General features: G+C 42.6%; 1 protein-coding gene across 3 annotated transcripts in view; it reads right to left on the minus strand.

The window, feature by feature from the left end:
• Positions 1–1,517: 1,517 nt before the first annotated feature.
• The window catches only part of PRRC2C (proline rich coiled-coil 2C), a 76,555-nt gene continuing 60,521 nt past the window's right edge, over positions 1,518–17,551 (minus strand). The window contains exons 27-36 of one of the 3 annotated variants that reach the window (XM_074876873.1): positions 17,030–17,233; positions 16,217–16,329; positions 15,504–15,640; positions 13,280–13,514; positions 12,710–12,817; positions 10,925–11,143; positions 8,761–8,864; positions 6,921–7,047; positions 5,658–5,894; positions 1,518–3,382 (exon numbers count right to left, since the gene is read on the minus strand). In XM_074876873.1, the coding sequence (XP_074732974.1) occupies positions 3,122–3,382; positions 5,658–5,894; positions 6,921–7,047; positions 8,761–8,864; positions 10,925–11,143; positions 12,710–12,817; positions 13,280–13,514; positions 15,504–15,640; positions 16,217–16,329; positions 17,030–17,233 (1,745 nt within the window). In that variant the 3' untranslated portion in view covers positions 1,518–3,121. Of the gene's footprint in view, positions 3,383–5,657; positions 5,895–6,920; positions 7,048–8,760; positions 8,865–10,034; positions 10,110–10,924; positions 11,144–12,694; positions 12,818–13,279; positions 13,515–15,503; positions 15,641–16,216; positions 16,339–17,029; positions 17,234–17,551 lie in introns of all 3 variants that reach the window. The other 2 variants (XM_074876872.1, XM_074876874.1) reach the window with 2 other exon arrangements.

Here is a 17,551-nt window from a genome sequence, read left to right on the forward strand (position 1 = left end):
GCAGACTGAAAGTTATTAACTTTTTTTTTTTCCTTAATTTCCCCAACAAAATAGTTTCCCAATTTATGGGAGGTTCAGCGTAATTATTTGTGATGACCGGAGTCCTAGAAAAGAGATTACACACCAAATCCTACTCAAATTAAAAAAGCAAGATCTATTCCAGCGTAAATGGCCAAGAGCAAGTTACCTGGTTAAATGTCATAAAAATATTCAATGAACCGGAGTCAGTGACTGAAAGCCCAACCTGGCCTCAAAGGCAACCAGGGTAGTTCGGGGCTGTTTTGGGGAGGTACACATTAAAATTGTGTTATTTGGATGCACTAAAGGCCCAAGCATTTGCTTTTAATTAAGTTTCTGCAGAAATATTACCCTTGTTCTGCTCAGTGCAAGAAATAGCCAGAAGTCTGGTACATTCCCGCAGCAGAGTGTGGGAAGTTTGTCTGACTTTACCAGTGGCTTTACTGGAGAATTTAAGATTGATCCTTTGAGCAGCATTGCCTTAAAAATAGAATAAAGTGAAAGCTTTCCCATTTTTAGGGGGTCTTTCCCATATGAACCAGGCAGAAGATTCCTCAAACCTAGGAAACACCAGCATAACTCAGTTACTCTTTAAGGCACACTTACAGACCAAACCAATGTCCACGTTCACTCCGTTCCCCCACCTCCATCCTCCCTTCCCTGAGCGTTTACTGTAGCTGTACTTGTACGGTTCCTGTACAAAATGGCGATTTACCTGTGGTGTTACCTGCTCCGAGGTTACTTCTGCCCACGGCTCCGTTTGTGGATTACAGCACCTTTCCTCACTCCATAGCGCTGCAGTTCTAACCCCTAAAAGAACCGACCTCGGCAGGAGACTCCAGCTCCTCTGGTGCCCCAGAGCACCGCTTCCCGCCCAGCCCCCCCACAGCGGAAGGGCTGGAGGAAGCTCAACCCCTCCTCCGGCCCCGGGCTCAAGGGCCAGGGGCAGTATCGGTGCGATTTGAGCGAGTGAGTGTTGCTTGCAGCAAGTTGGGAAGGGAGGGGCTCGGGAGCAGCCCAAGGAGGAAGCCTCCCGCGTCCTTGGGAAGGCTCAGGCTCTCGTCAAGGCTCAGTCCTGCTCCCCGCTGCAGGAAACCTCTTGCTTTTAACAGCCCCTTGCTGCGAGGGTGCCCGTGGTCGCCCACAGGCTCAAAGCAGCCGGGTCCATCCTGGTCTCCCCCGACGAGCGGCTCTTCTCTAGGCCCCAAACCCCGAGTCTCCAGCACCAGGCAGCTCACCAACGCGCCGGAGAGGGACCGTCTTGCGAACGCAACCGGCAGGCTCCTTCCAGGGCCAGATGGAAGCCGTGTCCTGCGAGGCCTTCGCTGGAGAGCGAGATCAAAAGTGCCGGGGGAAACAGAAACAAGCTGTTTCAAACCGTTTTTCCTTAGAAGTCTGTTTTCCCAAGCTGTAATACACACTCTTCGCTTGGCACACGATGTTCAGGCGCTCTCCTTGCATCCTGCAGCACTGCACTAATCATGAGATTACCCGGATACTTTATTTAGAGAATACTTTATTAGTTTCTGTAATCAAACCCATGTAAATAAGACCGTACATATTTAATACAGTGCGTTACCCCTGTACAAATGGAAAAAAAATTAAGTTTAACATTTCTAGACCAATATGGCTGTTAATTTCTGTACAATGCCAACTCACACTACAAGTGGGATACTTTTTTCCAAAGTTGACATCACAGCTAGTTTCCAAAAATTCAAATTATATATATATTTATATAAAAAGATAACCAATAGCAATTCACTAGGCATCAATAGCAGCAACAGCCTTTCCAGCTTCTGCAGTCATTTGAACAAAATTATACACATTAGACTTTCAACTCTTCCTTCCAAAAAATGTAAAAAAAAAAATCCCAGAAAAAAACAGCAAATTCTGCTACTGATGTGGTACCTGGTGCTTTTTATTAGCTTTTTCAATCATTGTCTGGAAAAAAACCTCTAGAATAACATTATTAAAACCAGCTCCAGTATAGCACAGTCACTACTACATATCATAAGCAGGTACAGGATATCTTACATTCACAGAAGTATCATACAGTACTGTCCTACAGCTATAATACTAGAGGATACAATTAAAAAGGCATTTATTTGACTTTATTCTACTTTCCAGCACACTGTGGGCAAGGAGGTGGTGCGACGCAGCTCTGATATAAGGAATGCACCTTTTAGAAAAAAACTCTTTAATCCGATAAGGTTTCTTTTATTCTCATGGCACAGTTCTAAGTGCTCGTTGCTGTATACAGACATAAGCTGGAAACCGTTTAAAGATCACTCGCATCATATAAAGATAGCTGGACAGAGGTGAACAGAACAAATCTGACTACTGATGCAATGAACTTTTCAACTCCAGAGGTGAACGACTGAGGGGGGAGCGGGTGTAGAGAACACGGGTGGCCAAGTAGCATTTTCATATGGTGAACTAAACACAGTGTACTGTCGTCCAAGCAGCAGCAGCCAGCAAAGCACTGCCTTCCGAGGGAAATTCGGCATCACCAGCATTACTCTGTTACGTTCGGTTAGGCGTCACGTGGCAATTCTGCCAGCTATATGAATCCCTCTGTTTACTACAAGATAGAAGCTTCTTAAGTTACTAAAAAACTAAACACACATTACTTGGCCCAGCACCATCTTCAGATCTGCATGTTCTCATACTCATGGGTTTATAAAAAGATAAATAGCAGCTGAAGATCAGAGCCTGAAGAAAATAAGAGAATTCATCTTGTCAGCTACGAACATGCCTCCCCGACCACCTTCTTCCCCGCCGTTGCTATTTCTCTTTTTTTTTTTTTTCCACTTTGGGAAGCGTACAGGTGTGTAAGCCAAAACACGCGCACACGTGTAGAACGTGCACACACCAAAAGCAGCCTTCATGCTGTTAGAGAAGATACAAGCCCAAAGAGCCTAGAAGCTCGGTTGGATACGCAGCAGTGTGCACCCGTAACTGCCGAGAGCTTCTACGCCCCTTTACGCTGTTCAGAGCCCCGCAGGGAGAGAAGACTGCTGTCTTGTCCTTTGGGCTACAAATTCATGCTGCTGTCATCTCACCCACCCTCCCCTCTTCCCCCACCTCCATGGAAACACAGCCTCTAAGATTTTGTTTCTTCGGTTTTGATTGCCTGAGGTTTGATTGGTCCAGTTCTAACAGGTTTTGTTGCCGTGGCAGGCGCAGGGGTAGGCTTTTCCTCGGTTTTGTCCTGGCAGACTCCTGAAGAGTCAGCAATTGCCTCGGTGGGTTTGCTCCCGTTCTCGTCCACCTTCTGCGCTTTGCCTCCTATGGGTTTGCTCTGCTGCTGCTGCTCAGAAAAGAATCTCTGGGTGGACTGAAGTACCTCTGCTCTCTGCTTTGCCTTAAGAAATGGAGAAAATACATTTACTGAAGAGAGGACATTGGAGTAAGAGTGACTTCACAAAGCTACTTCCTAAATGAAAGAGGAAGAACTGACTGCAGTGGCCAGACTTTCCTAGAAAGGCAGTGTCCATACAGCTGCTTCCCAGATGTCACCACATCTGGGTGCTTGGCTCCTCAGTAGAAGCTTAATGTCATACCTAGGCTTCCCTTGCTCTTCCTAATCCTCACCCCAGAAAAGAGGATCAAGGACAACAGTTTGAAGCACCATCTAACATCTTTTTATGCCACTATTATTGCAGAACTTAAAAAGTATAAACACTGCCCACAGCAGGCTCAAACTGGAGCCTCACTCCTCCACAGAAGTCAGACACGACCAGAAGGCACACGTGCCTGCACACTGCCCATGCCCTGGGCCGTGCCAGCTGTCACTGCTCCTGCCGCCTGGTCCGGACTCCTTGAGCGCAGGGGCTGTATCACAGCAGCAGAATCTAGTCTGAGCACCTACATTTTTACCTCCTGTTGTTCTGGACACAGACTTCAGAGTCTGCAATGGGGATGCAAGTGAGCCGTGTTCAAAGTTGTGTTTTATGTAACCTGAAGCCTTATCTGCTTCCCACTCAAAGCGGGTGCTCATCCAAGGAAGCACAAACTATTGCCTGGCTTCCTTCAAGTCCCTCCTCTGAATTGTACTAGTAACCTTGACTCGCACCTGTGAAATTCAGCCTTTGTAACTACATTTTGTTTACAGTTTTACACTGGACCTTTTGTTTGTCAGTGAAGCACTGTGCAGACCAGATGCTTCAGACCGAGCACTTGACCTTCTTGCCCAGACTCAGGCAAAGCAGGAGTTCTATTAAGAGTTCAATCTTCTGGAAGCTGCACGATTAAACCCAAAACACTCAAACACCTTTTTTAAATTAAAAAGGTGTGTCTTAATACAAGAAACCCCAACTACAATACAGGCACTAAGGCTCCATCCATGTACCTCTAAGTATTTTATGCTTTTTTACAGAAAACGGGGCCGGCGGGGTGGGCACACACAATGGGTGGAACGAAACAGCAAAAGCCTGGAACAGGAGATCTTGGCTTTAATGCTGTGTAGTTGCTCCAAGTAACTCAGCCAGCAACAGAATAGGAAACAAACCTGTGAACTCTGGTGCGCAGGACTGTAGCACCAGTCTAATTTTACTGGCACCAGAGGGACACCTGAAATCTTTTGCATAGATCTCCGGCATCCCCCGAGGTTAAGGCTAGAAGGCTGGATGACTGGATCACAAGTAACCAAGCATGACAGAATAACTGACATTCTTCTGAACAGTGTTTGCAGGGAGATTCAGAAAACCAGGACTGTGTATTAGTATTTGCTATGACTGGCTAGATTCAGTTTGTAATATAGACTCAAGACACTATACTAAGCATCACCTGGTAAGTCTACGAAACTACCAAAACTAAATGGACCCAACAACTAGAATTTAAGGGATAATTAATTCTCCCACAACCAAATATCACCAGGAAAAGCACACTCTTTTGCTTTTACACCTCAATGCACATGTCATGGCAAATGACAGTAGATGAAGGAGGTCTTCAGTACCATCTATTCATACAAGCAACTTACTCTGCAGAAAACAGGCTAAGTGTACAATGGTGTCCCTATGCAGACACCCCGCACTGCAGTCCTGCCTTGGTAAGAAGAGCTTGCCTCAACCTGAAGGGTCCCGAAGTGCTTTAACAAGTTAGACGACTCATCACCCGCTACTGAAACGCAGCCACCTCTTCCGTGGAGCGTTACCACATTACTGCATTCTACCACAGAGAATCAATCACAGGCATTTCAAACCACCGGGAAATGAATCTCCAGAATCACTGAGTGGTGAGGCTGGCTACAACAGGAGGCTTCACACTGCTGCTCAGAGCTGGGGAGGCAGACGTGAAATGACAGCTACCAGTCAGGTTTGTAGGCTTCATCACTCATTCAAAAAAATCCAGGCTCTTGAAAGCTAGTTGTCAGATTGCCTTTGACAGCAGTGGCAGCGTCACGACTGCTGACCACGAGACCGCTTGAAAAAGGAAGGTCCCTACAAATTTTTCTAGCGTAAAATTCTTATAAAAAACCCCCAGGGCTTAGAGAAGGCCTGTGTTCAGCTGTTAAAGGCCCAGCTACCAGCTTTGGGTCCAGAGGCATTTTAATTAAGACATGATTTGCAGTCACATTCTTGCCCTACAAGCTGTCAAGACTGAACTGGTGTTAACAGCACTGCTGTTCAAATACTAACCTTCATGTCTCGTTCAGCCTTCATCGCAGCCTGGCCCTGATTGCCTCTGGCTCCAGATACTGATCCACAAAGACCTCTGGCCACACGTGGTAAATGAGGGTGGCTCATAAGGCCTGTGGTCATCTGAGACGGCATCTGACTATGCAGTACTACTGGCAGCCTCTGAACGGGCGCTGGGAAGGTGTTAGTATATGGGGCTCTTACCAATGGAGGGAGCAGGTTAGGTTGAGAGAGGATCTAAGTGGGGGAAAAACAACAAAAAGAGACATTTTGCAATTAGAAAATTGCCAACTAGATTGCATGTTGGCATTATCTTAAAGGGGAAAAAATTGCTGCTCTGCTGTCAAACTGATGTCAAGAAAATAGGCTTTTATGTCGAGAGGCCACGCTTGAACTCCAGAACAAAAAAAAAAAAAAACCAGCCCTGTAGTGCCGTTGTGCCTGAAAGTAGTACCAACAACTTAAAAAACAGCTTGTAGTAAGGGAGAAGACCCATGCAAGGCAGTGGAGGAGTCGCTAGCGAAAGGCAGCCCTGGAAAGGCTAGGCAGTTTCTGCTAATGGCAATCCAAACTCAGGTCCTGCAGTCAAACATTCCAAATACTACAAGACAGAGATATCCTACATTTTTACAGAGGCTACATTTCCCTAGCAGCCTGGCTACAGTCACTGTAACAGGGATGCAGCACCCTTGTAAGCTGTGCTCCCTGGAATGTCAGAAGCAAATCAAACCCTTTGGCATCAGCCCTGCTTTGTATGGACTGTATGACCTCCAGAGATCCTTTTCAACTTGAACTGCTCCGTCAATACTTCAGAGTTGCATCTCAGACAAAGAACTGCAAATCTGCTTTGTCTTTACACATTTAAAGTATGCACTGGGACCCTTCTGAGACACGAAGCTTCTCCCCTTCCCCAACCAAATGATCTGTTTTTGCAGGATGAGGTGCATTACAGCTGTGTGGGGAAGCCAGCAGAACCACCATCTGTTCTACATCATTCACAACTTGTATTGAATTCCTCAGTGTGCACAGAACTCTCAAAATTAAACACACCACCAAATCTGCACTACTAGTTAGCAAGATCAAAGAGCTTTTTTTTTTTTTTTTTGGCTTTGATCTTGAAATCTGTTTTCTCACACCATTTCACTTTAAGGATTCCATTTTGTATCTCCCCATGATAAAGCCTGAGAAAACACAGCTGAGTTAGAGAGTCACCACGTCATACAGAGAAACAGATTTGTTTGTAGGAAGCCACCGGTCACCTACCTGTGGTGCAAACTGTGCAGGAAATGGCTGTGTCATTCTCACAGCGGCAGCTGCCGACTGAAACTGCTTCTGGTAGACAATGCTGTTCATTTTATTGGACTGATTGTTAGGACTTGTAGAACTAGCGCTGAAGAAAAGAATACCAGTTAGAATCACACTGCTCTCATTCAGAGGATGTTTCTGCCTTTAGTTACAACTTAACTAGAAATTCAGCACTAGAGGGAAAACCAAAAATCTCTTAGAAGCCGGTATCAGATCTTCTTGTGTGTCTACCCTTAGTTTCAAATGCAAACAAACTCAGAGCTTAAAAATACAGAGAGAAACTGTAATCAGAAATACTTAGGATATGGAAAGATTCCAGGGTAAAGTCTGTATGAAAAAGACCTTTCCCTAAAGTATTCGTAACACAAATACTGATGTTAAACGTGCGTTCCCCTTCCCATCCCTACTATCTTATACTCAGTCCTACCCCTTTACACTGTGTTCTCCATCATGTCAAGCTCAGGGCTTGTCACAACAGGCATTAAGCACGCACAGCAGAAGCTGCCATGTGCAGCTGCTTCCACTCTGACCTGTTGTCAAATGTTTCAAAATGCACTTGAACAGATTTCAAGAATTCACAGAAAATGCTCTCCCCCTGTTTTCTTTGGCTAAGAATATGACCCTCCATTAAAATTTTTAAGAGGTGTTGAATCACCATGAAATTAAATGAAGCCTGAAAGATTATCTGGGGGAACAGCACCAAACAGTCCTCAGAGAAAGAGAGCGAACAGCCTTCTTTAGGAAATGGAGCTTGATTTGCAGAGTTCTCATGCAGAGTGTGTGGGTGATACACTTAACATAAAATGAGCAGTGGGGCACCAGCGGCAAGGAAGTCAACTAAACTCAATACACACCAACATTTTGTAAATTCAAAGAATTCTGTTTAGTTTTCACTTTGAACTTGAGATCTACTCTGCTTTTGTCAATCTTCCCAGTACCTCTACACTTAAGAGCAAAAGCTTATAAGCCCTGCTTTCATTGCTAGAAGAGACATCTCATCTAGAATCTCTAACATATATACCATCGAGTCAATTGTCCTAAATGCTGACTAGCTTGCAAATTCAAGTTTCTTCTCCCTCATCCCATCACCTTTTTCCTTAGGTGAACTATTGGAGGTATGACTTCAGCACTGAGTTCAAACTATCATTTCTACTTCACTAGAAAAAGCCTGAACATTGTCAGTCTGCTGCAGTGAAAGCCACCAAATATAGTTACTATGCATGGGAACACAGCTTTCAAGAACAAAACCATCTCGTAGCAAAGTTCTATTTTCAAGTTCCTTCAGCCCACTAGTAACTTCACCCACAAGCAGCCCAACAGGTATATCATGAAGTACATCTGCATATGAGCAAGACTTAATTCTGTCAGTTAACCAAGCAAACCTGCAAACAGCTTACTAATTTCACTTGAGAGAAGCTTAAGTATCTTGCAACGATTCTTAGTTTTCCAACAGAATTGTTGCCACAACTGTCATGTAAGCCTTTAAAAGTGTTAAACTGTCTTAGAGTTCTAACCCAAAGTACATCTTTCCTGCCACTTCCATGCTTTCCTGGTACAATCCCAGGTCATTTAATCAAATGTTTCCTTTAATCAAAAAAATATTTTTAACGTTTTATTTCAGAGCTATGTACTTCTGGCAAACTACAGCAGATATGAGAATCTTAAGCTAAGATTAAAGCACTGTATTTTATATTATTAGCCCCTTCACCTCATACCTTTCAGAATTGGCTGCTTATGCATGACTAGGTACATTTTCTAGCTCTGATTTCAAGGAATTTTGAGCTTAAGAGACATTTACCGGAAGGGACTGGAGGTTGGAGTAGTACTTCTACCAGTAACTGGTGGTGTTCCAGGTTTAACATCAATGCCACCTCCAAAGGCCTTCAGGTCCATTTCTGATATCTGAAAAACACAGCAATCCACATGTTAATTGTAATGCAAAGAAAAAATTATATTCACTAAGTAACTGTTAGCTTACCTCACATTTTTCTCAATGAAAATAGGTGACTTAAGTGGAGGTGAAAGCCCAATTGCAAAACCAGTTTCTTATAATTAAGATAACCCCAGCACCACAAGCACCTCTGTGTACAATTTTCCTGCACTATCTGCAGATATCCTGCACTTCTCAACACTTCCAGCAAATGATACTGGCTAACTCGATCTTCCTGCATAATGAAAGGGGATTTGTGACTCATTTCACATATTTGGCCCTCAAAAATGTTTCAGGGTTGAAATTTCTTTCCCCATCTCAGGTACCACATGAAAATATTACATATAATCCTGAAAAATGCTGAAGTGAAGAATGCAATAAAATAATCCAGTTCTACAAAAAAACCAAACAAAAGCACAGCAAAAACGGAGCTGTCATTCATGCAAAAAATCTCCAGACTCTGATTGGAGCAATGAATCTTGCATGTTATTTTGCGGATGCACACAACAGAATAAATTAGTCTCAGGAACAGGATCTTTCCACACACAGCCATGAAGCATAATGGCAACAATAAATCAGTTAAATGTGAGTGGCTGTTTTAAATTGACTTTCTTTAGCAGGAACATGATGGAACCCTTAACACAGGGCAGGAAAGTCACCTAAGACCACCATCCCACTGCAGTTCTTCCTCGTTTCTTGTTGAAATGAGTGATCATTTTCCAATGACAACTGTAGCAAGAAACGCGCTGCTGCTTGGAAGATGGACTCATAAAAATTACAAAGGTGAAAAGGTTTGGCCAGATCCTATGAAGCTAGAAAACTACATGGTGCAAAAAAATCACCATATAGTCTGGTGGGTGATAGGATGAAAACTTCATCTAGGTGATCTGGAATTCTGGTTGCCATTACTGTCCAAGACATGGAATTAACGTCTGAGAGAAATTTTTCTTATCACAGCTGTAAACCATTGAGACAGCAGGGTCATTTTATGCTCAAAAGCACCCTAAAATCTAGGCCACAAGCTGTAAGGATTTCAGGTGCAGCTCCGGAGCTAGATTACTCCCTGTACTGGGGAAAGGCCTTGCTGTATCCAACAGAAAGCTTAGCTGTGTTCACGTTCAGTGTTATCACCCACTGCTCACCTTAAAGTATGCTGCAACTGCGTTGTGCTGCACACTATCCGAAAATCCCAGGTGCCTGTAAATCTGTGATTCCATCTAAGACAAGAGACCTTGTGATTGGAAGCCAGCTCCACACATCCCCTCATTAGCAATTACCACAGCAGCTCCACATAAAGGAGAGGAGGGAATTCCCTCCTAGGTGTTCAAGTTTCTTGCACTATTTCAGTGTTATCTCCTTACTGGAGCTGTCACTCAAGGAGAATTTTCTTCAGCTGCATGACCAGCTTTTTTTTTTTTTTAAACACATCAAGGGTCTTGCCTTGCATACGTTCTCAATACGCACCTTGCCGTGCTATTCAGAAATGCAGACCCCCAACAACATTAGTAGAGTTTAATTCTGGTTTAAGGTCACAGCTGAGAGAGTCCATTGAAACCCTTAAAACTCCAGTTTGTTGCACTGGAAAGACTTGATCCCATACAACTGGCTCTCATATGAGACCAGAAACAAAGTGACAAACACATGCATGACCAGAAGTCAGAAACCAGCCCTGACAGTGTAATGTTATTCGTCTGCTGCTCTAACAACGTCTTTGTACTATTTTCTACATGGCTTCTATGTGAAATATCCTACTAGTCCATGAAGTCATCATCCAAGTAGGTATTCCTATAGTGCAAATGGGCTAGTACCAAGTTAGCTACAGAATCTGAGCTAAACCTTTACAAAGTGCTCAGACCCAGTCACTAAAGGACTAACCTTGACCGGCTTTTCTATCTTCCCCTCCCTACCTTTTAAAGTCAAGGCAGATTTTTAGATGCAAGCATCAACATGGGTTGCCATGCTGGTTTTCTGAAACAGCAGACAGCTGTGCTTTGTATTCATTTTTGTACTGTAGATCTACCAATATTGTTACCTTTCCAGTTGCAGCAATCATGCTGTGTTGAGTTCCGGCTGGGATTAATCCTCTGAAAGGCTGGGTTACTTGTGCAGGTCTGCTTAGATTTTGAGCCTGCGCTTGTGGTGGTGTGTGCTGTAGTGGTGGTTGCAAAGACTGGGGTAGGGCAATAAGCGGCTGTGCTGTGGATCCAAAGTTGGGCAAAGAAATTTGTGATCCTGGCAAAGGTACCGTCACCTGGAAAAAAAAAGTACAAAATCACCAGTAACATAGACACAGGGCCATTATTTAACTTTCTTTACTAGCTCTATGATTTCAGCTATATTCAAGGTAAATGGCTTAATGAGTTCATACATTACTCAGAGAGCTGCAAGCAAAGAGGTGAATTTATTGTTTAGCCTGTCTTTATAATCAGTTCTAATGGCATTTGGGTCTTTGCTTTTCAGAAACAAAGTTGCATGCTAGCTCCTAACTCCAACATCATTCAGCATGATTTCATTGTATGAAGAAGTAAATTCAATTCAACTCAGAAAATAAAAGAATGAAATAGTCAGTTGCGGGGGTGGATGGGGTTATTTACTTCAAATAATTTTAGTCATCCTAAGGATGCTGTTTGATATGAAAACTAGATTTTACTTTCCAGGAGTCCCAACAGCCAGCAGTCTGAGCTTAAAAAAAAAAAACAAGCCCCAAACCACAGCCTGTCCCTTGCTTGCATTAACACAGGGAGTGCTGTGGGCTGAAATCACCATAGAATGGTAGTGATAAATGTGAAAATACCACAGCAGTGACCTGACTGGTAAGAGTTACTGTACTGCATTTCCTACTCTGACCATCAATCCACAACCTACAAAATTATATTCTGAGTGTGACTAGAAGAATGACATTCTCCAGATGTGAAAGACTTACTAGGGTTCTGCTCTGAAGGATAACGGATTAAAAGTATAGGGACAGCCAAGCTTGAACACATTAAAAGCACTAACCCTTCTAAAAGGTCCTTAAAACTTTATGCTAGATTTCCAACAGATGAGATCCAATTTTTTGAGACTCTTCTAGATTTCTGACTTGGCAACTTTTCATGTGTATGAAGCAGGCTATTATAATAAGCCAGTCCAAAATAAGCTTTTTTTTTTAAAGCCACTTAAAGATGGAAGCCACTAGAAGCCACTAGACAGCATCCTCTAAATAGAATGCTTGCACACAGCAAATTAACAGTTCTTTCACAAAAGTGTTCAAAAGATTTAAAATCACTGGAGTTATTTCACAAACCTCCTGATGTAGAGGTTACTGGTTACTGACTTGGCTGTCCTGTTTGCCTGTAAGATCATCTGTCTGCTGACTTCTCATTTGTTTTCTACATATTTGATATTGTTGAGATCTGTAGCAGCTCTGAGGTTTCATCTCAATGAGATCTGGTATTAACAACCAGGCTGCACTAAGCACTTGGAGCTTGTCTCTCTCTCTCCACTATCACTGATACCTGCCCCCATAAAGGCAGCATATGCCTCAATCAATTAGCAACATCACTGTGCCAACTAAATCTTTGTCTGTCACTGGAAAATGAACTATTTAAGAGAAGGATGCCAGAGACAAATGATCAACATGAACTTGTAGGCCATCCAACTTCTCAGCAATTCAGTTTTTCAGTGCTGCTGCAGTAGCTCTTCTTTGCAATCAATTTCAATTCTTACATTTGGGAAGAATTCAAGATCATCCCAGGCCCCACCCCCACCCCACAGAAAACATCAACAACATGCTTTTAAGAAGAATACAATTTAGGAAATTTACCATGCCATAGTTTACCTGCTGGAGAGCACTGGGAGACTGTGCAGTGTTGTAGAAATTGCTCTGGCCAGGCTGCTGAACTTGTCCAGAGTACAGATTTGAAGCCTGAGTGAGCGTAGCTCTGGCCTAGGAAGAGCAAGAGACACCATTACCTTAAGAATACTTAAGAGAGCAGTTCTGAGACAGCATGGCACATCATTCTGCATTTCAACCAGTACAGCAGAAACCACAGCACAGGAAGCTGACAACCTGAAGGTTTCAGCCTGTGATAAAGCTTTCATTTGCAAGTGGCAGAAGAGCCCTTTATCACCTACCATAACAGAAATTAAACCTGAAGCTCCAGTTAGAAACAGAAGTGCAGAGAGCCCTGTAGTTCAGGGAACAATACTCAATTCAGAGATTATGCTAATGTACCTTTATGAAATTAAAAGAACATTATCTTCCAAGCGTCTTAAGTTTCCTGCCACATTGACTGTCATGTAATTATCATGGAAGCGGGCTTACCCCAAGCTGAGCAATACTTTATTTGTTATTGCATTATCTGTAGCAAGCCACTGCAGAAGTTTTGCATTTTGAAGCATTTCCTACCTGGAGAATGTGTGTATCAATGAGCTGAGAGCCTCCCAGTCCTGAAGCTTGACTAAGTTGATGTTCGTATAAGATAGGAATAGGTTGTGTATTAGACGTCTGTTGAAATGCCAGGCTTGACTGTGCCTTAGCAAGCTCCTGATGTTGTACTGCTGGGAAGTTGTGTAAGGCTGTACCAGACAGAACTACTGGTGATGGCTGAGACAAACCACTTTGCATAAAAGCTTGCTGGGATCTGCAAGAGATTGAAGCATTATACATATAACGCAGACAGATGCATCAAAAATTAAGAACACAGGTTATATCCTTCAAAAGGAATTACAATGCTTAGCTCTATGGAACAGATTTTCACCTGAGAAAGGCAGATTTTTCTATTTACTCTGCACACAACAAAATAACAGATGCTACTAAAAGCCTCAGAAGAAAATGACTAGGCTTTTTATTTAAATATTAAAGTACATTTAGCTATTTAGATGTGTGCGCTAAAACAGTTTTCAGGTAACTTAACTGTAATGTACAGAAGCTACCAGTTCTTTCTTAGTTCCTGTGCTATAAAGGTAGGACAGTGGGGAACCACCACATGTGAGTAGCTTCACTTAGTCATAAACTGCTTTGTTCTCTTGACTTCACAGATCTCCAGAGTCCAACTTTTAATACTTAGAGGTTAAATTACTGTATGCTGACAACTGTAGCTTCCAAGTGAATGTTCTGGCTTCAAAACAGTAACACAAACAGACACCACAGCCTTTAATTTTAATTAGATATTCTATTCCCTTGTCACCAGCATGGGGAAGTTGCAGTTTGTTTAACAAAGACCAAAAACAGTACAGCAAAGCACCAGGAACAGGTTGGTTAGTCCACCAGAAGTATTTATCCAAACATTTCCATCAAGAGCCTGCTGAACAGCCACCCTCAGACTGAAGAATCAGAGTTTAAAAATAAATGCCCCTCTCAAAGCTCTTCAGCTCAGAGCGGTTTTGATGTAAAAACCCTTTTCACTTTATCACTTGGCCAATACGTACCAGCATAGCACTGGTCCTGTTACTGCAGTGACCATGTGTTTGCCTGACAGAACGCCCAGGCTAGCCTTGTCCTGTACCCTTCCTTAATTGCAAAACATTCTTACAGTTGCACTCTGAGCACTGGAGAAACTTTTCCAGAATGTATGCAGAGGACTGTCTTCAATGTGGTCATAAACATTTTCACAATTTTATGTTGTTGCTTATTTCTAAACCAGTAACCTGTACATCTCAAAGCTTATCCTCCTCTGCACCTTTAGAGATGTGGGAAAAGTATTCACACTCTTATAAATAGCACAACCCCAAACTCCATTAATACTGGGTTTGCGCATGACCAGATCAGCCAGAAGCATTTATTTAATCTGGACTGCATGCCAGACTGATTGTGTTTCTGCAACTACCCAACTGTTTGCAACAATTTTTGTCAGCTGTGGCAGGACAAGCAGTATTTGGTCCAACAAAGTCAGCCAAGCACAAAGTCAGGATACACATGTAGTCAATTAAACCTTCTGTGGCTTCAGCCTTCTACATTGCAACAAGCAGGTTTTTCTATAGCACATGCAAAACCCTGCAATTAAATTTCCAGAGAAACTTTCTCAAAGTGAAACTAACAAAATTTGTCAGAACTGTACCACTGTGAATCAGTTTTGATAAGAACTGCAAGGAAGCTTTGGAAAGCCTCACAGTGGAAATGTGTCTGGCTATCAATGCCATCTGAGAAATACTGCTCTTCCTATTATCTTTTGTAGCAAACAGAAAGCATTTTTTTTAAAACATACCCTGCTATGCCCTACGCATCTGAAATTAAGTTTCTACCACCTATGGGGTTCAAACTAGGATTTCAAAGCATTTCAAGACTCCAATGTTGGTTTGATTAAAAAATAACAAATTATTGAATTAAAGGGACAGACTCCTCTTTTTCTGTTCTCTTAGTATGGAAGACTGTTGTTTTCAGCTTCTTAGCCTGGTTTCCTGAAGATACAAATATAATGCATAATTTTTGAATGCACGATTTCACAACTATATATGCATATACAGACTAGCCAGACAATCTGCACAGACAGTTCTCAGCCAAACAGATGAAAGAGATTTGGGGAAGACAGAAAGATGAGGCAACTATTGAGCACAGAACCCAAATCTGCAGAGAAGCAAGTTCTAGAAATTCTGCTGCTCAAAAACCAAAGAGATTTGCATACGCTACCTACCTGTAAGGTTGTAAGGAGGAGTTGAACAACTCTTGGGCTTGTGAAACAGCTGGTGCTGCTCCTAAACTCAGCTGAGCTTGATGCTGTCCTTGCAGGGGTGCATAGATGGGGATGGGGATCTGCTGAACTGAAGCAGGCTGCATAAAAAAGAGACTATTAAATATTCAAGGACAAAAGTCATGTAGAAAAGCTAGTTATATGTATGCCAGGATTTGTGTAACATTAGAAAAAGTAAACAAAGAATGTCAAATCCCAAGACTGCATGCAGAGCTGGTACTGCTCCCATTTAGAAAATTACTTTCTAGTTCAATTTTACACTTTTCCTTGCAAATAACCAGCAGAAACCGAATGAATCATTTAGATTTGCGTACAAAGCAACTGCACAAGATTGCAGACAATTTTGTACTACAAAAGTTGAATAAACCTGCACTAACATGGCCACATAAATACCTCCTGTGAATACGTACTTTTACATAAAGTATGTTTTTGAGTGAAAGCTTATTCTCTCAGCTTTCATGATAAATGCTGTCATTCTCAGGACCAGCAGAGATCAAACATGCATGCACCAGAATGCAATGGCAAGGGCAGACATGACCTCATTTTTGCAGAGTCTTTAGTCCCACTCTCCCCTGCCCCCATTAGCTCATTAATAGAGCTTTAAAGGCAACATGGACAGGGAGGGGAAAAAAATTTAAAATTACATCCCCAAATACCTGAGAAAGCCCTGGTTGAAAGCCTTGCTGCTGGGCCAGAGAAGGTGGTGCCAAACGCGCATGTTGGGTGTTGAATAGATGACTTGTATCCATGTAAAATGCTGGGATTTGAGCTGCAGTACCTCAGGAAGAGCAATACAATTAGTACCTGATTCCAAACATCTCCCTGCTAGAAATGTTTTCATCAAGAGTTAGGAGATGCAGCCACTGCCAGTACTTCCCAGTGTGACAGCTACCAGAGAGACTGGGAGAAGAAACAGAACTGAAAAGCTGTGTGCTTAGCCAATTTTGGTATCTTTTCCAATTCACCCCCAGAATCTATCAGTCTTGCATATGCATCTTCAGTCCCATGCAAGTCTTGGGGGACGAGCAACAGATTCTGTCCAAAACAGGCATTTGGGTGAAGGAAGGGGAAGAACATGCTATACTGTCATGTAATTTAGGTTAACTATATGTAGGGTTTTCTTTAAAGGAAAATGCCATGATTCTAAACTATTGTAGCACTTTAAGAAAGAAGTCAAGACTAAATCATTCTTGGTCTTAAATAGTGATTTACAATTCTGCAACAGAAAATGATACATCAAGAGATTCAAACTTGACTTTCCTCAACAAACTAACAACACAGCGTTATCTTTATACTTACTGATAGAAACTTGCATATTTAGAGTAAGACACAATTACGGAGTATTTGCTTACAGAATGCTCTCCATCATTCTGTCCTTACTGCGGATAAAACCAGAACTGAATTCAACTCTCCAGCTTCAGAACTCCAAAAAAGCAGACACATGGCTTCTCAGCCATGAACACTATTACCTGCTGCAGACTGAGACACATAGACCTGGGGACTTTGCTGTTGCTGAGCAATAAGAGATGGCATGCAGCTCAGCTGGGAAAAGTGACTGGCAGAAGCTAGGCTGCTTGTCTGCAACTGCTGTGGTTTCACTTTACATATATTAGGAGGGTCTGAGGTGCTTGCAGTCTTCGTACTCAGTGAAGAGGTGGTGTATGTTCCAGCTCCTAGGAGGAGAGAAGCAAATGATACATCATAAAACAGGTAAAGATATTTCAAAGCCTCATCTTTCAGTGGTCAAAGTTTTGGGACAGCTACACAAGCACAGTCACAACTGATAAAGGACACGGACACCTAATGCAGCTGCTTCCATCAACATCAGATGGACAGAAAGGACAATTCTGTTAAGGTCACTACAGGAAGTGCTGCAACCATAATACATCTCCCTTCTCAAGTATAGGAGCATATAAAAATACTGAAGTAGACATTTCGGTTAGTTACGCAACAAAATACTGCAACATACAGTGGTTGTGCCTCTCATGACT

Source organism: Strix uralensis, chromosome 8, assembly GCF_047716275.1.
Source record: "Strix uralensis isolate ZFMK-TIS-50842 chromosome 8, bStrUra1, whole genome shotgun sequence".
In the NCBI taxonomy this organism is placed as follows: domain Eukaryota; kingdom Metazoa; phylum Chordata; class Aves; order Strigiformes; family Strigidae; genus Strix; species Strix uralensis.